The following is a 24,495-nucleotide window of genomic DNA, read 5'->3' on the forward strand; positions in this document are numbered from 1 at the left end:
ACATTCGGTCATTAAGAACCCAATTGAAGTTAATAACCAGTCATTGGATGACAATGGATAAAAACGGGAGATAGAAAAAGTCCTGTCACCTAATTGTGAAAGTGGATGGACAAGTATCATTTTTCGAGATGTTATTGTATGTTTGCCACGTTCTCTTTCCCCTCTGGAAAGACTTTTAACAAAAAGCTGCACTGGAAATTCTCTCTCTCTCTCTCTAGCGTATATATATGCGTGTGTGTGCGTATATGTATGTATGTATGTATGTATGTATGTAAAGGAGTGTTTCAGGGGTCCTTGTTACACAAAACGTTAATGGAAAAGTCGGCTACGCCTAGCTCCCCCGCCGCCCCTCTCTCTCTCCTCTCTCTCTCTCTCTCTCTCTCTCTCTCTCTCTCTCTGTGAGTGTGCGCGCGTCAGTGCGGAATCTTCTAGACAAGATGCTATAGTGAAAAAGTCTGCTGCGTGTCACGAGACTGACATTACGTTCGTTTCCCATTTACTCTTCACAGTTTATCAAGAACTTCCTTTGCCGAATGAACTGAAGTTCTTCACTCAACTTTTTCATTCTCATTCGCAATGGAGAAAGTCGAGGTATTTTCCTTTTGTTATCTTTCGTAGAGATCTGAAATCATCATGGAATATAATGCCCCAAAAAAATCAATCTTAACCTTCTTGTTCGTAAAGATATCCGGAGATCTGAACCATCATATTTACAAATATATGATTCCATCTTGATGTAATTTTGGGAGATGAGTCACAATATCATAACATAAATATGTAGTAACCTGGGTATGTTTACAAAACTAGTGATTTACCAACTGCCCACGTCACAGGGGTAGGCTATTGCCTTAACCCGCGGTATAGCACTGTTCCTATGTGGCATTGGGCAAAACTACAAGTGTATGTAAGTGTACATGAGAGGAGGGCTATTGAAATCAAAATCCCTCCTTGATAAAAATCGGCAATTGATTAAAATCTTACAATTACAACGCATGATCATCGCCATACTATGCCTGGGATATATAGGTAATTAAAGTACATGGTAAGAAAGAGTTTCAAAGTATGGTTTTTGCTTGGTCGTCTTTTTAATGGAGGTACCTTAATGGAATATTTGTATTGGCTGATTATTCCTTGATGTTTCTCTTCGTTGCCTACCTTATTCAGTGTAAATTATTCTGCCCCCGGGGAGTCTAGTTACGGTAACCAAGGGTGCGCCCCCTGATGATGGACCTCTTGCAACGTTACGTCAACCCGTACGGAGATGGAGCAGAATTGCAGCCAGGAATATTAATAGAGGAGAGAAAATCGCCTAGTTAGAATAACTACTCTACTGCGCATCAGTTTACTCATTCAGTGAATCAGCCACCGTTCACATCTGCAGAATTTGGGAGGTGCAGGATCATGGCGTGAGGGGTGAGCATCTGAGGTATTCATTCGGCTGCCGCTCTATTAGAAGCGGTTCTGCTTCTCCTGCCAACTCTCGACCCACCCTTGATAGTCACGACATTAAGCAAAGACGAAATTTCTGTCAGTGTTGCTTCAAGATGATGTTTACGTCAAGTATGTTGCTGTGACGGGCACCCGAAATATGAGGGTGCATGAGGCACAACACACGTGGGCAGTGTGGAGAGCACAGAACCATGGCAAACCTATTATTATGTTATCTCTCTCAGTTATGATTTTTAGGGACATATTCGGGCTTATTAATGATTTGTCCCACCTTTCAAAGTTGTGTAGTCACTGTGTAACGTGTAATTTCCCTGAGTATTTTATTTACCTAAAATTCCTATATTTTTTAAATGAAAAAACTAGGCCTATTGATTACTGTATACGTAAGAATTAGTCGTTTGCAGAGACCAATTATCATAATTAGCCTGTTACACGTTAAGAATCAAAGACTAAGGAATGATTTCTTTTACATCAAGGACAATATTTCTTAAGAAACGCTTAATGTTGAAGTTTGTGTGCTGAAAAATTGACTTCTTGAACACTGAGATGTGATCGGTCTTTCAATAATTATTTTCACTTATGGGTCATCTTAAACTTTGATAATCATATAATCTGCTTGCATGGCAGTTCTTACTACACTCCAGTGTAAAGACTAGTAATATTTCCTGTCCAGCTAAAAATAAAAATAAAAGCATTTAAATTCCTTTTGTTGTTGACACCGAATCTACTCCTGCCATGCGGATTAATATGGCTACGTACCTACTCTTGCTTTGCATGGTATAGAACAAGGACCGTAGACCAACAATTTGTTTGAAGCCATTTGATACGTATAAACTGGTTTTCAAAGACATACTTCGTTCAGTTTTGAAAATACCGTGAGATTAGAGACGGGGAAATGGGCAACCATTCCGCGAGCTTTTCCACGAACACGGCATAGGCCTATATTTTTTTTTACTCGTAATGAAATCATACCTGGAACGTCCATTCTGCTTCCTATCATTGTCTACCGATGAAGAAAATGTGCTGTATGAGAATGCTTGCAGGAGGATGTATCCCAAATAAAGCATACGTTGTCAACTTTGGAGATTTAAGCTTCAACGACAGTTATTCCTGTCGATGCTGAGGGACAACTGACAGTCTGACAGTAATAGTGCGTGTCAGTGCAACGTGCATTATTATCCCAGCCATGAAATTACCAGCTAGATGATAAAATACGTTATGCCATATATAATATATATACATAATATATATGTTATATATGGAGAGAGAGAGACGTATTCTTGTGTTATTAATTAAAGATAATGCAAGTTTTCTCATATAGCATTTGGTGTGATATACTGTAGCCTGCTTTTTTTCTCTTTTTTTGAGCAGACGGTAAACATCGGCAAGATGCTTTTATCATGCTTGAGAATGCCTATCTTATTGTAATAAATAAATGCACCAGCTTTGTATATGTCAAACTACATATGAATGAATTATAGAATTTACGACAACGGCCAAGCACTGGGACCTATAAGGTCAATCAGCGCTGAATGGGAAACTGAGAGTGATTTGAAGGTGTAACAGGAGGAAAACCTTGCAGTTGCACTACGAAACAATTGTTAGGAGAGGGTGGAAAGTAAGATGGAAGAATGAGAATATGAACTGAGAGACAGTAAAAGGAAATGTTAGGGGTTGCAGCCTGGGGCCGACGGGACGGTACAAAGAACCTCACGTAATGGCTACAGCGCACCGCGTGAGGTGCGCTGACGGCACTACCCCTCTACGGGTTTTAAAATACAAAATACCGGAGTCATATCCAAGATAATATCCTAGCATCACCATCTTCTATAATTCTGCAACCTGACTCGACAATAAAACCGACAATTATTGCAAATTTCATAAATGAATAAAAAAAATCACTTCAGGAACGAATCTGCATTTTACGCCAGTCAGTTCCATTCGTCATACAACAGTGTTTAGGGACTACTTAAAACTGCACAATCTACGCAAATTGATAATTAAGGAAAAAAAAAGGTACAAGCTCAAAACTAAATTAACAAAAAGAAGCGTGGGGCGCAAAAATAAATATGTTATCTTAACCCTAATTAACGTCGCGCCCTTAGGACGAATCTCTAACACGTTAACTGTCATTCCGATTTCTCGGTCAGTAACTGCCATTGTTGCTTGATAAGCGTAGGTGACCGAAGAGTGAAATGTACTTTTCATTGTTTATCGCAAACTTGTATTGCATTCAAAACTTCCTAACCGTCTTCACCACTTATATATATTTAAATATATGTATATATATGTATGTGTTTGTGTGTATGTATGTATGTATGTACGTGCACAATATGTATGTATAAATAATCTACTTCGTTAATTAGACCTACCAGTACACTGGTAGACTGTTAGCAAAATATAATGTTCTATATACAGGGATTAAGAATTTCATATGGGATATGTTATTTACATTCTGCATGTAAGCACATTTCATATAAGTTCACCTGATAGTCGGGTTGCTCTGGTAATGCATTTTAGCCGTAACCTCTGTTGGGTGATGAGCAGAATGAGCTCAGCACCTAACATGGTCATCTCCAATTACTTGCAGAATTCTGAGAGGGTAGCGCACACGAACAGTACTAGGCATGCATTTTCGAGATTCGCAGTTTTACTCCTAGCCTGGAGCTTAACAGTCGACCCAGATGTGAATGGGTAACAAATTCAGCTGGGTTCAAAATAACAGAGAGAGAGAGAGAGAGAGAGAGAGATGGGGTCTAAGAAAGACTACAGTATGGTATGGGACTAGCAACCACATTTTGGCGGACTAGCTGACAGCCGGATGGCTCTGCTTCGAATGTGAAATATATATATATATATATATATATATATATATATATATATATATATATATATATATATATATATATATATATATAGAGAAGAGAGAGAGAGAGAGAGAGAGAGAGAGAGAGAGAGAGAGAGAGAGAGAGAGATTCACCACGATATCGTGGCACAAGAAAGTAAGCTGGAAAATCTTCAGAAGAACAACTCCATTAAAATAGTATAAACGAGAAAGTGCAACTTGGAAAGCAAATAAGACACACGATCAGTCTCACACTTACTGACTTTGAAAACATGCCTCAATTCATTATTGTCTTTTACGATCGTCTGGCAATAAAACTCGGACGACGAGCAGGGACACTGAGAACAGGTTTCAAAAGGAGTCCGGGGCTATCTATAATGACGATAATAAAACCGAGTGTGTATCGTAAATCATATACCTATCGAGCCATCTGTAATTACGCGCCTAGCGGTAATGCGCCCATTTTTGCGAATTTCGTTTTAACAGCCGCTGACATGTTAGATAGTTCTCTTTTCCGAAGACAGTTAAACGCTTCGAGTCGCTTTACTATTTCTAGAAAGAAAGGGTACGATCATACCGAGTAATGCAAAGGATACGAAAAGCAAATCGTATAGCGGGGAATTCAGAAATTTGGACGTTCATTTGAGTATGAGAATTGCATGTTTTCAAGATTCAGAAATCAGAACTTTGATATCAGACTTTGAATATACGGCCATGTATGAGTGAATCTAAAAATCGAGGCCATTGTAAATCTGAAATCGGATGTTTTCTTTTTCAGGGTTTTTATTATTCCAATATCGAATGCACTTTTCATTTGATCAACATTAGGAATATTTGCCTAAATGAGAAACCAATTTTACTAGACCTATGTTTATTCAAGACTGAATATGGTTCATGCATCAATCAATTCCTATGATGATTTATTTTTGTGAAAAGTGAAGGTCCACGGAATCTCACGTAAGGGAGAATGTTTTGGTTAATATTTTTTTTTAACTAGGTTTATACATTTCACATGCTGGTAAACGAGTTTCCTCGAGACGGCCATTAGACTTACTTCTTTTGACGATATGTCTGACTGGATTGTTAAATTCCCGATTCCTTCAAAAATTAATTCAGAGACTGAAAAGGATAAAGCTTACTCACAAAGAGGATATAGGCCAATTGTGGAACGACCACCGGCAGTAGAATAAGCTGTCATCGTGGACGCAAGAACCGGTGTGAAATTGCTCCGCTCGTGTCTTCCCTGATCGTTACCATAGCTCGTTACTTGTTCGTTCGTTCAAGCCACCTTTGTGCTGGCACAGGCTCTTAAGATATACTTTTTTGCTCCAGGACAGCCCGTAATGTAGACGTTCAATGATAATAATTGGAGATGTTATTCGTAAACCGATTGTAGTACTACGTAGTTTAGTTTGCTGCCACCAGGGCGCAGGCGGCGCTGCTTACAGCTACTGAGCGTAGTGTAGCCTATCCTGCTGTTTTTTTTTTTTCCTGATGGTACGTTGTGCAACTAATAATTACAGGCGCGGGAATTCTTCAAGAGAAAATGGAATAACATTTCACAGGTAAGCAAGGCATACTGAATTTTATTTACCCCAATAAAAGTTTTGAAAAATGTCGTACTAGTCAGATGACTGTCTTTGTTAGGAGAAGATACGTTTTCTGTTACCACGTCGTATATTTTCTAAATATTATTATTGTGGCATTAAACTGCAGGGCAATTTCAGTTTTGGAATCTGAACATCATTAAACTACATATGCCACGCAATTTAAAGAGAAAAATATTCTTCTTGTTAAATATGCTTAGTAGTAAATAGGCCTATAGGTTACTGGTTGCGTCAACAAGTCTCGTCTTGTAAACACTGTGGCATAACAAAGGACACCTGCTGTATTTTGTCAGTCATTAAGAATTCTTTGCAGTAGGTATGCCTCAAGGATACTGTCAATGCCGTCTACAGTATATATCAGTTTTAGACATGTATAGGCTGGTTAGAGTCGTTTAACCATATGCCTAATTTGAAAAGTCGTTTCATAACGAATTTGGTGACAGTATTTCAGGACGACGTAAACAAACCTTAGAAAACAACTTCTGTTTTGAGATTCAAAGTAAAAATTGTTGTATTATTTTATATATGTGACAAATCCTGGTGTAATTTATGTTTTCAAAATGCGGTATGTCACGTAGGTTGGAAATTGCAAGAAAGTCAAGTTTGGTAAATAGGCTAGACCTAAGCATTCAAACTGCCCGCTCGGTAAGATGTTGGATCACTTAAATCTTATTCTGAGTACAACTTAATTTCGATAATGTAAAAATAATTTCTTCGTGGTATAAGTTATCGAACCATCATGGCAAGGAAAAAGTAGCCTTTAAGTGGTAACAGCATTAGGCATAGGCATAATAAACGCTAGGCCTATGCAGGACCTAAGCCTGTTGATTCGGCAGGTATTTTTTATTGAGTTGTCGATCTTTTAGTAATATAAATTAACACTTCGTATTTTTTTTTTTTTTCTTTAAAGGAGAATGCAACGTTATCCATTTATATGCATTTAGTTTACTTATCGTTCAGTAGCCTAAGGGAATCAATTTTGCTAACAAACCTGTATTCAACTCAACAATACTCCAGATATTTACAGATTAAGTTCGGTAATTCTCTCGTGCAAATATTTTGCTTCATATAAATCAGCATTTCAGGTTTTCATTTTTCTTTTAAAGGAAAATATGTTCTTATTGATATGTAAATAAATTACTGACTTAATAAGGGAAAAATTTTTCCAACTATTTGTTCTCCAAGATTTGAGATATATGCAGATTAATTTTTTTTTTTTTTTGTATTGATATGAAGCCCCACCTCGCTAGATATTTATCACATTCCACTAGACAAGCTTTGTAAACCTTGTGGTGTTCAGGTAATTGAACCGGCATTATCTGCATATTCTAAATCTGTCAAGTTTTTATCGACTCTCCAGTATAAACCTTCTCTCCCATCCCAGACCACTTTTTTTTTTTTATTAAAAGTATCCATGAGAAGGACAAGTTAATACAATATTAACTTGGGATCTTCTTCGTTCTTGGATAGTTTCAATTATCTTTATATTTGACAGAAATACCTTAGTAAAGTAAGACCTTACTTACGTATTTCACTGCAGAACCCGTCAAATGTCTTTTCGTAATCGACATACGTCACCAGAACGTGGTTTTTAAATTATCCAAACTACTGCTCGTGTTTTCATAAGAATTCTAGGTCTTTGTAAGTCTTCCTTTTTTTTTTTTCTAAAACCAGCGTGGTTATCTCTAAGCCTTTTGTCTTTTATTTTTTTATTCCCCTCCAGCCTATTGAGAATAAGCTTACTGAAGTGCAGTACCGCTGTAGTTATTAGGCCTATGCGAGGCATCGTTTCAGTTTCAGCCAAAATCTTCTCCGCCGTGAATCCATCGTATTTTTAATGTTTTCCAAACCCCAGGGTTTTTTAGTTGTCTGTAAAAGAAAACTATTGAGATGACTGTCCGTCCATCCGCACTTTTTCTGTCCACCCTCAGATCTTAAAAACTACTTAGGCTATAGAGCTGCAAATTGGCATGTTGATCATCCTTCCTCCAGTCATCAAACATACCAAATTGCAGCCCTCTAGCCTCAGTAGTTTTTATTTTATTTAAAGCTAAAGTTAGGCATGATCATGCGTCTGGCACCGCTATATGTACCAACAACACTGGCCACAACCGGGCCGTGGCTGAAAGTTTCATGGGCCGCTGCTGATAGTTTCACGGGCCGTTACTGAGAGTTTCATACAGTATTATACACTCCACAGAAAATTCGATTGCGCCGAAGAAACTTCATCGCATTTGTTACCTGTTCAATACTGACACCACTACAAAAATCGTGAACTTATTATTCATCATTACGTTCAGTTCTTCTGCAGCTTGTGGTACAACAGTCTTCATCCCCCGCATACCTCTTATCCATGACCTCGTAAAAGAATTTCACCTAACATTATCTTCCTTTCGACAGGTAATTCGCCTTCTCTCTCTCTCTCTCTCTCTCTCTCTCTCTCTCTCTCTCTCTCTCTCTCTCTCTCTCTCACCAGTGGATATTTTTAGATAATAATTCTGGGAGTTGCCTTGGCACCAATACCGCTCCGGATAATGTCCCAGCGTTTGGCTTTTGTTCACTTTAGTTTTACAATCTAGACTCGAGTGTTTTGTTCATTGGCCCCCTTTTTAATTTTATTGCGATTATCTTTTGCTCTTGTTCTTGATTGATTGTCTTCCAGGTCTTATCGCGCATCCCAGCTTTCCTTCTTGTTGTCCCGAAGGCCTACTTCTTTTCGCTAGCGGTTGCAGAAAAATTTCATTGGGCGGGGGTACCAATTTTCATATACATATTTACATATATATACTATTTCTATAATAGATTTTCATTTTTTTCCATTTTTATATTTCTCGTTTATGTTGGTATTATCTAAATCTTCAGTATTATTTTTTTGTCATTTTTAATGGAGGTGGCACGTGCCCCACAAAACCCGGATCCGGTAGTGTTTCTTCTGCAGTAGACTGACATATCCAGACGCCTAATAATTGTCTTTCAGTTTGTTGAAAGAAGAATAAACAAACACAACAAAATGAAATACTAAACCCTAACGTCTGTTAAACGCTCTGTCAACAGAGGAGACATCATGTATATCTGTGTGTGGTCTTTAATATCCAAGATCCAAAATACCTCTTTTATTGCCGCGCAATTACCGACGAAGGTATTACATCAGGTATGCAATTAATTACCGGTAGATGGCGTACTCAGGATCACTAAAATCTGGCGTTTAATGAGGAACCCTTGGGATGTGCTACTTTCAAAGAGAGAGAGAGAGAGAGAGAGAGAGAGAGAGAGAGAGAGAGAGAGAGAGAGACAAAAAATTAAACACCAAAACGAACGTAGAGGGAAGTGTTATGGACTGTGTGTGGCCAGAATTACGCTCGGCCGAAGGTGTCGTATCTGGGTAACTGCAGCCGACTTTTAATGGCCGATCGTGATGATAGATGCAGCAATTAAAGAAGCGTTCTCTCCTCCTTCGAGGCCTTCGTCCGCCATCGTCTGGAAGGAATGGCCTGAGATCCCGCGCGAGTTTAAGATCCGTAATTCCTCTTCAGTCGGTCATGTGTATAAGTATTTGAGAAGTTTTATCGCTGCTATGACACGAAAATACTACGGTCACCTCTTCAGTAATGAGTTCCCATTTCGGTTCATTTTTTATCAGAAACTTGTTGGTTTTATATTTAATACCTTATCAATATTGCTTGTACCAAAATAGTTATGTATTCATAACTAATTTTCTGTTACTCTAAGTTGAATTCATTAACTCGAAACTCTTAAAAGTTATATATGGTTTTATATTTTAATACCTTATCAATATTACTTGCACCAAAATAGTTAGTATTCATTAATCTTCTGTGACTCTGAGTCGAAATTAACTGAAATCTTAAAAGTTATATAGTTTAATTTCATCCACAAGATTAATTCAAAATCTTGTTTAATTTATAAAGACGTCTTTCTGAACAAGAGAAAGACGTCTGAAGGTGTAAATTAATATTCCAGAAATTTGCAGATTAATCTTGTTGATGAAAATATCATGTAAGCTGAAAATAGCACCAAAATTAAACTTATATCACTTTTAAGAGTTTCGAGTTCATGAATTCAATTTAGAGTCAGAGAAAATTAGTTATGAATAGATAACTATTTTGGTGCATGTAATGTCGTTATTAAATTATATTTAAAAAATGATGATTAGAGACTATAACAACTTCAAGGTCAGTCATGCTTTATTCCTTTTTCTAGGTGTATCATTGCTCATTGCTATACCACGAACTTTATTTATGCCTCTCCTTTGGTAAAGATATTCCTGTGGTGGTTTTTATAGCAATAATATTTTCATGTTTAAATGGAAGAAACTGCCAGAAACGCTACGACCGTAAAGTCCGCATTTCTCGTTTTTTATGGGTCTAATAAGTACCAGTTTTATTGCTGCCTTAAAATGATTTGTTTCCAACTTAGGTGAGGAGTTACTTTTTAGATTTTTTTTCAGTTCGAATTTGAATAGATACATGAAATTCATTAGCAACGTATTGTGATTTATATAGTAACACTGGTGGTCGAAAAGACACAAACAAAAGTAGGTGGTATTACTTTGAACTGGAAGTATGATTCTCCATAAAAGCTCTTTATTCGGTCAACTGTATATATGATAGAATAGTACTGATAGCATCTGGTTTGTTGCACTGTACCTTTCTTCATTTTATAATGATATAAAGTTAAAGCAACCACGGTTCGCTGTTGCTTATCAGAAAAGCTATCTTATAAAGTTAAAGCAACCAGGATTCACTATTGCTTATTATGATAAAAGCTATCTTTCCTTTTTTTGTGACAGCTTTTGTTTTTAATATTTTCACACTTTGGTTAATATTAATATGTTACTCTTCCCTCAGTAATTCCTGTTCGTCTAAGAATTATTTTATAAAGCAAAACCTCTGTAACATAATGTTGTTATTAATTTTCACATTGCTAATATTAACACTTAAGTAGTTGTTCGTTTCAGCATCATTATATACAGTAAAATGACTTGGTTATCAAATGTTTTTCTCAGGAACTCGCTCTCATCACCACTATGTATATTCTGTCATCGCTCACTTCCCATTATCCCCATCTTTCTTCCGATTGTTTTCCTACTCATCTGCTACTACTGATCACAAAACCAGTCCCCATCACCGCCAGGAAGCTACTTCCAAGAGCTGTCTCCTACCAAAAGGTTTTTCCGTCATGAAAGCGGACCCGTACGAAAGACACGAATTTTAGCCCAAGGAAAAAACTGCTTTCACACAAGCAATTTTCATTCACTTGTCATTTTTTCCCAACGGCTTCATTTCTCATTAGGTAATGAGTTCTAATGATCAGATATGGTTTCATTTCTTCCAATGAGCTGCCATTCATTTTTGGACATTTTCTTCCAACGGTTTTATTCCTTTTCCCATTCGATTATTTTCTCGGATCTATTATTCTTATTCTTATTCTTATTATTATTATTATTATTATTATTATTATTATTATTATTATTATTATTATTATTATTATTATTATTATTATTATTATTATTATTATTTAGCAAGTATTTTCTTCAAATGAGTCGACTTCTTTAATTCATATGCATTATCTTGCTTTAAAGTGATTTTTAAAATTTTTAGTTTTCTCCTGTTGACGTAATTGATTATTATTATTATTATTATTATTATTATTATTATTATTATTATTATTATTATTATTAAACAATAGCCAATGAAAATGTATTAAAGAAGGTCTTTTTCCTAATTTACAAGTATTATTATTATTATTATTATTATTATTATTATTATTATTATTATTATTATTATTATTATTATTATTCAGGAGATGAGCGTTTTCCTAAGGCTGATTCCTTTATCACGCATTTTATTTTATTGAACTGATATCTTCACCATCACCCATTTTCCATCCAAAGATCTGATCTCATTTACTATCAGACATTTCTCACAATCGGTCGTTTTATCCAAATCTGTCCTCATGTGCCATCATTCATTTTCTCCCAGTGACCTGATGTTCTTCATCACTTACCATTTTCATCTAAAATCTTGTCTCTATAAAATATTTTCTGTGAACAAACTGAAATCTTTCACCATCATCCATTTTCTCTCAAAGATCTATTCTCATTTGATATCAGGCATTTTCGCCTGATGAGCTGACATTTTGTATCCGCGTCGTTCTCATCCAAAGATCTGGTTTTATTCCCTATCAGATATTTCCTCGTAATGAGGTCACATCTCTCACAATCAGCCATTTTCTTTCAAAGACATTTTCTCATCTGCTATTAGGCATTTTCTCTCAATGACCTAATGGCTCTCATCATTAGCCATTTTCCCCTCAAAGCTCTAATCCCGTGCTGTTGGGTACTTTCTGACTAATGAGCTGACGTTTTTGTACCACCAACCATTTTCTTGCAACGATCTAGGAAAAGATTTTGTAAAAGTGTTGATAATAACTTCTGTTTATGTTTCACAATGAAAATATTCAATTCATTTTGCAACTGTATCGTCTTTTATCATATGAGGCTGTCCATTTTCTTGTGTAAGATATTGTTAGCATGGTTCTTATACCTTTCGTATCTGTGTGGATAGGAAAAACAGAATGGCAATTTTCTTTTTCCCAATCTAAGGAGAAACTCATTACATATTCTGAGGTCCCCACCTCACCTCCCCCCCCCCTCCCCACAAAGTAAGAATAACGAATTTCTTTCAACCAAATTCTTTTGTATTCTGTTTTTCACAGGGCGTCCATTTCTCTCAAAATGTAGACGCTCTACGTCTCGCATTAGCAGAAAGCCAGTACTCATAATTACGATTTTTTTTTTTTAGATTTGGCGTGGGCCGGGGATGGGATGGTCATTATTTTAATGGAGATGAAAGATCGCCAAATTTAGCTGAAATTCATCAAACTGAGAAGCTGAAGGCGTCGCGATAATTCAGGCTTGATGAGGTTCCGAGAAAAAGTTCATTAGGCAATGTTACGCAAATGTCATTTAATCTGATCTTGTGGTGATACGGTTTAACATTCAGATGAGTTATTACGATTTATAATAATATATATCCCGATCGTAAAAAGCTGTGCTGATATTCCTGAGGAATTTAGGCTACGTTCATTTACGTTCTTTTTTTATGATTTCGAATTATAAAACGTCATTAGAATCTAAAACAAGAAATTCTGTCCATAAAAAAACTAGTTATATTCCTAAGGAAATTAAGAAATAATCATGCAGTTTCACACTTCTCGTCATAATTATTCAGTCAAAATACGAAAAGAAAATCTGTATCTTAATCAGACATGAAAATGATAAAATGATTTCTCGTATTCACTTCAGTATTGCATAAAATAAAGTAGAAACACATTTTCGAAAGGTAATTAAAGTCTGTGTTATTAACAGTTCCTTTCTCAGTGACTTCCTCATCTCTGTCAGCAACTGTGACTGTTTTCAAGCTCTGTTTTCAAGCTCCCGAAAAGCAGTTGAAAGCAGTTTATGAGAAAAAGGAAATCTGATTTTTGGGGAGCGGATATTTGTTTCATTTACATATTTCTGTGTAAAGTTGCCGAAGAAAAATTTTAGTGTGGCAGTCCGGTTAATAATTTATTTATTAATTAACAGTTGACTGATTAGTTTCCATATACCTGGCGTTACAACGAAGGTCCTCGACGGGGAAAATGGGTACTTGCTAAAAGTAAATACATAACATAAAGAAAAACCTTTGCCGCAACTTTAATTTTGGAAAATAACGGGCTACTGTTTGTCGCTTTTTGGTAGCCCTTGCCAGTGGCAAGCCTTTGCCGACGTGCCGTGGCTTTGAACTTTGTTTTTTTCCCTTGAAGGTTTCAATTTACACCTTTTGAAGTTCGTTGGAATTCATGGATATCCTCACTTGTGAGTCTGGATTACGACCAAATCTACGAGTAAGGGACGAAATTGAATAAATAAATTTCTCTTTTTGCTCTTTGAGTATTAGCGAGTGTCGATATGCACAGAGGATTCAATGGCTCATAGGCAGTTATGTTCAAGCATGCGTGTATACCCATTTCATTGATGAGGGTAGGTCTCGTGAAGAAGGGAGAGAGAGAGAGAGAGAGAGAGAGAGAGAAGAAGGGAGAGGAGGATAAAAAGAGTTCAAGAGAGAGTTAGTCTGAGAGAGAGAGAGAGAGAGAGAGAGAGAGGCTTTCATAAAAAGTGGAGTTCAAAGATAACGATCTATGTCTGTATAAAAGAGAGGGAGGGAGAGAGAGAGAGATAAACCTTCCATAAAATGGAGAGATCTCTGAGTCTGAGAGAGAGAGAGAGAGAGAGAGAGAGAGAGAGAGAGCAGCGGGGTGCAGTGTCCAGTTGAAAGCAAAATACTTCTCGCGACTCTGTAACGACCCCGAATAGATAGTAAGGTAATTACATGCTTGAAGGCACACGGCACTGATTGTGACGCCGGATTGAAGCACGCATTGCACCGATCTTGAATTCCACTGGGCCAATAGTGGCATTACACTTTGTCGAGTAACTATAAGATGGAACGAATGAGTTATGAAGGAAAAAATCGTCAAAAGATTTACTTAGTTTTCGTGAACTAGAAATGTAATGTTGCCTATAAAAGGTGGTCATTCATTTCGGTAGTTGATTGTTACAGGAAATTGTTTGAGGTTTGAGTCTTACAGGAATTCTATGAGTATAAGAAAGATTTTTCGAATTAATAAATTGTTGTAATGTAAATGGAATGTACTCATTCTTGCAATTTAGGAATGTACTTACCAGCATCGGTACAGGCACAAACGTTAATATATATATATATATATATATATATATATATATATATATATATATATATATATATATATATATATATATATATAATTAATCAACACAATCACGTATGGAACAGAAATAAATATCTGACTCATATCAGGATTGAACCCAGGTCTTTCAATTGAAAGGCAAGGCCGCTGCCCACTAGGCCATACAAGTCATAAAAGAAGTTGGAGCCTGAGTTCTGCCGCTCACAAGGAATTACCTGGGCAAGCTAACATGCTTGCCCAGGTAATTCCTTGCACGCAGTGGCACTCAGGTTCCAACTTCTTTTGTGACTTGTATGGCCTAGTGGGCAGCGCCCTTGCCTTTCAATTGAAAGACCTGGGATCGATCCTGATGTGAGTCAGAAATTTATATATATAATATATATAAAATCCAGCTACTGGTTTTTAGGGATGAGGTTGCTACCCTGACGGCAAACTACTGCATTCGACAAGCCATCAGGTACATAATCCACAGCTTTGGCTGAGAAGCGAACAATGAAGTTTTTTAGGAACGTGCTCAAAATCTTTTCCAACCTGCGTCTGTGTGTGTGTTAGTGCGTTTACGTGTTTGTGTTTAAGTCTTTTTATAATTTTTTTCGAGAAGCACAGGCATATAAAAAGTTTTTTCCTCGGGGACGAACTGTTCAGTAGGCCTTTGTTTTATTTATGAGGCGAAATAAACCCATTTTCCGTTTCCTCTTATTCATCATGCATAATTTAACCATCCCATTAAAATCCAGATGACTTGAACTCTTCATTCTTAAGTGCATTGGGGGAAACTTTTTCAAATAACTTCGTGCAGCATCTAAGCAATAATGAGTTGAGAGAAATTACTTGTAGCCTATCTAAATGGCGTCTCTGGTACATTTTTAGTTTGATTTATTCGAGTTGGGTATTTGGAAATTTAGATAAAAATTGATTCCTATTGTCAAATGAAAGCAGTTATTGACAGATAAATTAATGGCCAACTAATTCAGCTGTTAAATATCAGAATAAATGTATCAAACTTCTAATTTCACTTCCCAGCCAACACCGAAGCAATAATGAGTTGAGAAGAATTGATTGTAGCCTATCTAAATGGCGTCACTGGTACATTTTTAGAGTGATTTATTCGAGTTGGGTATTTGGAAATTTAGATAAAAATTGATTCCTGTTGTCAAATGATAACAGTTATTGACAGATAAATTAACGGCCAATGAATTCAGCTATTAAAATTGCGATAACAGAATAAATGTATTAAAGTCCTAATTTCATTTTCCAGCCCTCACCGAAGGCTTACCCAGTCTATTCTCTCGATTTCACAAACGTTATCTTTCACCACGTCAACAAAACAGATTCCCAGAGCGTAATTTTTAAATTCTTTCGGGTTGCCTCTGTTCACCTACACCTCATCATTCAGCGGGGATCTATTTACCTAACCTGATACACTGTTCTTTATCTCAGGAACATGGATTCCCGTTCTCGGTCGCTCACCCAAAAGTCCTTCGCCTCGCGAAACAGGTTGGGAGAAGAAGAAGAAGAAGAAGAAGAAGAAGAGAGGACGAACGTAATTGATGGAGGAAGAAGGTGCACAAAGAGAATGATAGAAGAAGACTGCTTCAGAACGATTGGGAAATGATAAACAAGGTGCGTGGAATAACTGATAGTCTTGGGGTTATCTAAGGTAGAGAGAGAGAGAGAGAGAGAGAGAGAGAGAGAGAGAGAGAGAGAGAGAGAGAGAGAGAGAGAGAATTGGTGTAAGGTAGTTGAATATATAGACTGAGATTTAGCTGTAGCGTGAGCGCGAACGCAATCTTCCATTATGAATATGCAATATCGTTTCAAATCTAAAAAGAAAATTAATCTTGAAACTCTCATCAGTTGAAAATAAACAAAACAAGAGAGCCTGTAACCGACATCTAGGTTATACAAAATTTTTCAGTCGTCCATCGCACAAAAAAGAAAATCAGAAAGTACTGTAGTTTCATATTGAGTTTTATATCAGTTTTCGTGCTTATTTAGTAAGGGAATGAAAAGTGAAACTTTAATGATTCATTAGAAAATTAATTACGTAGAAATTTAATGGGCATATGAAGAGAAAAATAATTATTTGAAAACATTATACGTACGTCCTTTATAAAATAAGATTAGCAATGTTGTACCTGCCCTCGTATATCTTGGGAGGAACCGAGAGAGCTCTCCCCCACCCATAGGGACATTCAAAGTCGCATCCTTTGAAATATCGATGTATTCTCTTAATATTCAAACTCCAAACTTCTCCCCCGGGATTATATATCACATGTCATACACCGACGAATCCCACGCGGCGCGGGAAATGAGGAGATACGTGACCCGGAAATTAATCTCATAGTATTATAAAGTATTCAGATTCCGACAAATTTATTCAGAGGGTAGAGAAATAGTTACTTCCCATAAATATGGTATATGCCAGCGTTATGATTAAATAACAGTATCAAAACTGCAATCAGAACACTAAACGGATGCACGTCAGTGATAAGTTGCAATGGCGTCCTTCTAGAACTGGCTTCTACCCAAGCGAATCAATGAGAGTCTTGCAAATCTACCTCCTCTGAATACACAGTAGCATTTTCTGCCACTTCACGGTGCTATCGTTTATGTCGAAATTTCAATCTACCGTGAAGAACTTCCGTGTACAGCGTGTGTCCTGTCGTGTTTCTAAATACTTTGAATGTTCGAGGCTGAGTAACGCAAAGAGGGCGGTGTTTTTCGCTTTGGTATGTATGAGAAATGTTATTCGTTGAACCTGTATTGCATTTTTTGAAAATAACTCTTACGTTCTTTCTGCTTTCTGGTTTTCAAATGCTAAAGACTTTGCTTCATATCAATGCTACGTTGTATTGCCAAGGATGTTATTTTATCAACTGTCCGAAGAAACTTGATATTTCACGATGTTTTGATAATAAGAAAAGTTATTAAAAATTTAAACACGCTTTTATTAAAATGCAGTAAAAAGTAAAAATTATTTTTGAGACACACCAGGATTTTCTTACAATCAATCATGTCTACAAAAATAAAAGCATGGGCGCCAAACATGCTACAAGAAACGATTTTTTTATCATTTCCTCCCATGTTGGACGCCCACACTTTTATTTTTGTAGACATGATTGATTGTAAGAAAATCCTGGTGTGTCTCAAAAAATGATTTTTTTACCTTTTAGTGCATTTTGATAAAAGTGGTTTAAAATTTTTCCCTATTTTTATTTATTTTACACTGTACTTTTTCGTCTTAAAAAATTGCAAATGATTTATTATTGTAGTTAACGAAGTTGAACGTGATTTTGTTTAATATCCTGTCGATCCAAAGAAGGTTTGAAAATCCGTAGAGTTATTAATTCATTCTACCAAGTCAAAGAAGGTATGAAAAATCCGAAGAGTTATTCATTTCATACAAACGCTGAGATACTGGGAGAGGTCACTGTAGGGTCGCTAGAGGTCACTGCTGACCCACTGATCATGTAAGGTTGTATTGTCACTGGGATTGAGTAACCATGCAAAATTTCAAGTCCATCGGACGGAGGGAACAGGTCGAAAATTGGGTTACAAGATTTGACCCAAACAGACAGACAAAAGAGCAAGCCAAATAAAAGCGTATAAAAGACGGTTGGTATCCAGGGCGCAATAAAAATAACATTAGGAGGAGTTATTCTAAATGTAAAATATAAAGATTGTAAAACTAATACTAAACTGACTGAAGTACAAAAAAAAAAAAGTTGTGCTTTAGTTAAGTACAGAAAAGTTGTTGCGAATGCAGTTCTGTAAAAGAATATAGATCCCAAAACGCAAAATGTCCGAGAAAATGTTCATATAAAGATTGTATGAAATTTTAGTCTAAATTCTGGCCAAAAACTTATTTTTCTTATTTTTTCTCTGTAATAACTGAAAATAATCCAATAATGAGGTTTCACAATCATCTGAAAAGTATTTGTATCTATACATTATTGAAGTGAAGATTAAAAATGATTAGTACATTTGGTGTAACAAGGAAAATAATTTTATCAGACAATGCTTAAATTTCATTTTGCATTAACTTTATAAGTATTTCACATAATGCTCTATGTACGAATAAAGTTCATATTTATAATTCAGGCGATTTGTATTGTGCATAAAAAAATGCTTCTATTGACTTTTTACGTCCAAGTTCCACCACTAATCTTGAGCAATACGGAAAACGCTTCACAATACTATTTGTTTTTTGAACCCGGTCTCATCTGACAGCCTAACGCTTTTTGCTCCCATAATGCGTTGCCATACTTGAAACTGCTTTTAAAATAAGCGCCTGGTTGCGGAGAAAGCAGGCGTCAGGTGTTGTATATTAAAATGGGCGAACCGGGTATGCTTGGTATCTCTTCTAGAACGTCAATCTCTTACAGTGAAGCCAAGTTTTTTTTTTTTTTTCTTCTTCTGCCTGTTAATGATGCCTTCATTTTTTTTTCTTTAATTCCGCGTTTGTTGTGGAGCTTTGCAATTTTTGGTGAATTCCAAGAGCTTTTCCTTTAGAAAATTATCGTAGTAGTTTTGTGGGCGGTCGAATACCTGCTCCCGACTTCAATCGACGGGCCTGCGGGAATACAAGTTGGTTTTGCTTGCGGGGCAAAATAGACAGCTGTTTTTGGCGGCTCTCTCTACAGGGTACAAGCTTAATTTGAATGCATTAAGCCAGTGGTTTCAATGATTTTTCTTTTTTTTCCCCGATCTAGTGCTACGATGAGACCTTATTCTAAAGGTGTACTGTAATAACAAAATTAAATATTATTACATTTAACGGTAGAGAATGAATCAGATAAAATCGTATGTAAAATAAATCAAAGATAGAAAGATGCATGAAAAAATAATAATCTTTGCAAATATCGTATGAAGAACGCTGTCTACACAAACAATTATAAGTGAAGAGACGAAGTGACAAAAAAAAAATTGTACAGAAAAAAAATACCAATTGGTTTAGCACCTCAAAAAAGGGTTAGACTCACAGTGGACGCAGGGTATTTGAAATTCAAATAGCCTAGCAATTCAATTGCATCGAAGCAATTCTCTCTCTCTCTCTCTCTCTCAGTAGCCATATAAATCTTCGTGTTTAGTGACCATTTGTATTCCTTCAATTAGATTTTGGCTGATTGTTACCTCTCCTTCTAAAGCGCCACCCTCCATTAGCAATGTCCATCTCTGGAAATTTTATTCGTTTATGACTTTCTTTTAACTTTTAAAGACAAAAAAACACAGTTTTTTCTTTTTAAGAATGATCATTCAACTGGTCTTTTTACCTGCACGGCGTAGATGACAGGGCTTACTTTGTAAGCAAAAGGGCACGCGTACTGTACATGATTTGCTGTTAGACGCAGGCAAGGTGTTTGGCTCAGTAAATGACACCAACGCAATTTGATAAAATTGCCCCCCCCCCTCCCAAGAAAAAATAAGCCAGTTGATTTGTACACTTCTTTAAAAATATTTAAACCAAAAGTGAAGAGTTCTACTAATGGAAAAATTTGATATTTGAGGTGTTAAACCCACTGGAAGTTTTTCTATGAAGAAATTTTTAGTCAGTTTATTCTCTTCATTTAGAATTGTTTGTGTAGACAGTGTCCCTCATTTTATATTTGCTAAGAATATTTATTATTCCTGATGTATACAATCCTATATTTCTCTTATTATATTTCGTTTATTTTTTATCGTTAAGAGTAATAATACCTAATTCTTCTTATAGTAAATATTTCTGTACTGTCGAATGGGATGATTAAGGAGGCATTCCATCTCAAGTGCTGCTCTGCGCTTTTATAAATGATTTGCTTCTAAAACTGGAAAGTAGTGGTCTCGAATGATTTGTTGAAATGGGTAATCTTATATAACTGATACAATAAGAGTTGAGATAATCTCTTTTTTTGGTTTATGCAAAGAATATTTCATTTTGTATCAATATAAGAAATATAATTAGAAAATGTGTTGCAGAAATTTGCACGGTCATTTATTTGAAAAACGCCAACACGTGTGGATTAAATTGCTTTCTCTTCGTTTCAGCATTTCTTCTTAGCGGATCTGATGTTTCAGTGGGTTTCCGTGCCGACTTTAAATATTTTCTAAATATTTGCTATAATAAGAGAATTAGGCATTACTACACTTAACGATAAAGAATAGAGGAAATATAATAAAAGAAATATAGAATTGTATGCATCAGGAATAATATTCTTAGCAAACATAAAATGAACAACACTGTCTGCACAAACATTTCTGAATGAAGAGATAAACTGACTAAAAAAACTTCCAGTGGGTTTAGCACCTCAAATTGGCCGAGACTCACAACAGACGAAAGATCTTTGCAATTCAAATTGCTCAGCAATTCAATTGCATCGAAGCAATCCTCTCTATTCGCTCTCTCTTTCTCTCGCAGCCGTATAAGTCTTCGTGTTTGGAAATAATTTTTATTCATTCAATTAGATTCTCGCTGATTGTTGCATCTGCTTCTGAAACACCGATCTCTATTAGGAATGTCCATTCTGGGGAATTTTATTAGTTTATTACTCTTTTTTTATACTTTCATTCTACCCTTTTAGTGTGATAATGGTGGCAGATTCTTTAGAAGTGTCAGTTTAGGAGTATATGGCTTTTTAAATTCCTCTTTTGTGTTGAAATGCAATCAGGTCTTCTGTACATAAAGCAATGAGAAATCATCTCAGCCATTCTTGCATCAGCTGCTGTGATCATTCTCATGAGCTTCGTGACTTATGACAACGGAATCTCTGAGTAAAGCATCTGAGTATCAGTAATGTGATGAAAGCCACTTCCTGTACTGTTGATTAAAGGTCGCTCCTGGACGATTCAGTTTTTCGTTGAATTCTGTGAACCTGCATTGGGTGTGTAATAGCAAGTGACACCTACCTTTTTTACCCTAAATTCACAGCACATTTTTTTATGAAAGTCACATCGTTTAATATTGATTAAAGGTCGCTCCTGGACGATTCAGGTTTTCGTTGAATTCTGTGCACATGCACTGAGTGTGTAATAGCAAGTGACACCTACCTTTTTTACCCTAAATTCACAGCACATTTTTAGATGAAAGTCATATCGTTTAATATTGATTAAAGGTCGCTCCTGGACGATTCAGTTTTTCGCTGAATTCTGTGCACATGCACTGGGTGTGTAATGGCAAGTGACACCTACCTTTTTTACCCTAAATTCACAGCACATTTTTTTATCAAAGTCACATCGTTTAATGTTGATTAAAGGTCGCTCCTGGACGATTCAGTTTTCGTTGAATTCTGTGCACATGCACTGGGTGTGTAATAGCAAGTGACACCTACCTTTTTTACCCTAAATTCACAGCACATTTCTCAACGCAGGTTTTTTCGCCGTTGGTGGGCTCTGAAGCTATCCTGTACACCAGATGCAATCCACTCTCTAGTATCATTTACTCTTTTCTTCGGAACGGTTACCTGTATTAAACAAAATTTAAAATAGCAATAATTTGCAGGTTCTAACCGACTATTAATGATTTGGAGGTATCTCTCCCAGCCTTCGCTTCTCCCTACTATCCTCAGTCTTCAGTTTGTCGTTAAGTACCAAAATGTTTTGCATTGTTACAAAGTCACGATGTTGTCTTTGTCCCACCAATATCAAGTCCTCTTGATGAACAAACGTCCTCCCACACGAATGTACCGAGTATTTAGCGAGTTTTGAGATCATGGCCAGCAACGCTGCTTTCAGTGAACTTGATATATTTCTAATGACGGAATATACATCCACTTAAAAAGGTTTGGTGGCACAGGTTAACAATAATAAGCGACTTTCATCTTTAGCTCCAACTTATACATGTGAAAACGTCCATGTATTACTTAGCGTTGCACCATTGTAATGAACTTTTCTATATATCTGTCAAATAACCAATATTTTCTTAAATTAATTTTTCCTCTCTTAAATATCACTAATCTCTCTCTCTCTCTCTCTCTCTCTCTCTCTCTCTCTCTCTCTCTCTCTCTATATATATATATATATATATATATATATATATATATATATATATATATGACATATTATATATATATAAGACATATATATAGTTTTCATGAAAATTCTAAAATTCAAGCAGAAATTGCATGGCATCATAAAGACATTCAAAGATCTCTCTCTCTCTCTCTCTCTCTCTCTCTCTTCAGGCCTTCAGCATGCAACCTTCACGCCGGCTTTCAGCTTTGAAAGGTGGTAGAACCTGTCGCTACTTCTCTTTCACCACCGATAGCACTGAAATATGGCTGGGATGCGATAGTACGGTCATCTAGTCGATTTGCTACAGTCTAGGTGTGAGTAATTACTCTCTCGACTAGTCAGCTTCCTATCTAGATCTTTCGGCCTTTGGCCTCGTAACGATGTGGATATGAAGGTTAATTAGGTTTAGGGTGAAAAAAAGCTACGATGTAATCTATCGCATGAAATTAGGTTCTCTAACAATATCTCATGAGTATTTGCGAGGCCATTGCCTCCTCGATAAGAACTCGTCTCCTAACCCAGTGGTTTCCAACCTTGTGGGCGCCCCCCTCTGGGGAGCTCGAAGGGCTGCCCGGGGGGAGGCGCAAATGCTTGATGAAAGGGATAATTATATCTGAAAACTATTAATTATGATGGAATTCAGAATTTCAAAACACTGAGAAAATATTTCAGATATAAATATGAAATTTAGTTGTCTAAATATATAAACTATTTGAAATTCTGTATTAAGGAATTAATTATTAAACAATTATAAAAGATAACGAAAGTAACGTTTTGCAAATATGAAAACTGTACTGATTACACTGTCATCAGTATACAGTTTTCATATTAGGACCTAACCGGTGTCTTTGTTGACCTTGCTCTTGGTAGGAATGGCTTTCAATATCTGAGGTTTTGCTTCGCATCGTTTTATATTTTTCAAAACGTGAGGCTTCGGGACAAACCCCATTTTCATACCTATTTGTTGGCTTCCAATTAAGAGCGTATCTGTTTAACGTCTGCCCGTCTCTGTTTTAATTGTAAGGCGTTGACAAATCCAGATCTCCATTCTCGATCAGACAGTCATGTTTTTCTATGCCACTCATATCAGTAAATAACTTTCCCCTCTGCGTATAACAGATACCGCGTCATCTACGGACGTTCCCAGAGTTACATTTCCTTTATTGGTTTAAGAGACGGAAGTCATCGACATCTGGTTCGAGCATATTCCCCAAGGTTTCTCTGCGCTCTGGGAGGCGGTGTCTTCCTAGCAGTCTCATTTTTTTTTTTTTTTCCACTGCTACGTGAAAATGAAGTAATGAAAGAACTAAATACAATCATTTGCGTTTTGGCCTCGTGAAGTTTTACAAGTAATGTAGGAGTTGAGTTTTCTTTCCAAATAAGAGACTCAAGAGATTTGTATGGAAGGGTGAAAGGTTGTATAGCATAGCATTGGAGCTAGCTGGTGACAGTTAAAATAAGTTACACTGAAGAAGGAAAATTTTCGGAATTTTTTTGTAACTAGGATGTAGGACACCACCGGGATGAATATTTTCTCCACGAGTAAATGTTATGGCCGACAACAGAATGAATGATAAGGAGAATTATACTGAAGAAACTATAAAGGCGAGAGAGATTTTAACGGGTGTAGTGAAGTAGGAAGATTGTAAGAATTTTGTTGAGGCAGATCTATTTTTGAAATGCGGAAAATGAATAAGTGCGAAATGAAAGCTGCAGGGTGCCGAAAAGGTGTTGCAAGAAATTTTTCGTACCGTTTACAGTGAGCCACCTAAAGCTCGGTGTTAGTGGACTCCCCCAAGTAGAAATGGGAGAGAA

At 36.4% G+C, this 24,495-nt stretch overlaps 1 protein-coding gene across 2 annotated transcripts in view; it reads left to right on the top strand.

The window, feature by feature from the left end:
• The first annotated feature begins 5,453 nt into the window (after window positions 1–5,453).
• Window positions 5,454–24,495, top strand: part of LOC136827457 (uncharacterized) — a 106,030-nt gene continuing 86,988 nt past the window's right edge. Inside the window, exons 1-2 of one of the 2 annotated variants that reach the window (XM_067085055.1) lie at window positions 5,691–5,859; window positions 16,132–16,314. Coding sequence is in view for 1 of the 2 variants with exons in the window: in XM_067085051.1 (XP_066941152.1) it covers window positions 5,789–5,859 (71 nt within the window). In the remaining variant the exon portion in view is untranslated. Of the gene's footprint in view, window positions 5,860–16,131; window positions 16,315–24,495 lie in introns of both variants that reach the window. The other variant, XM_067085051.1, reaches the window with a different exon arrangement.

Source organism: Macrobrachium rosenbergii, chromosome 3 (assembly GCF_040412425.1).
Source record: "Macrobrachium rosenbergii isolate ZJJX-2024 chromosome 3, ASM4041242v1, whole genome shotgun sequence".
NCBI lineage: Eukaryota > Metazoa > Arthropoda > Malacostraca > Decapoda > Palaemonidae > Macrobrachium > Macrobrachium rosenbergii.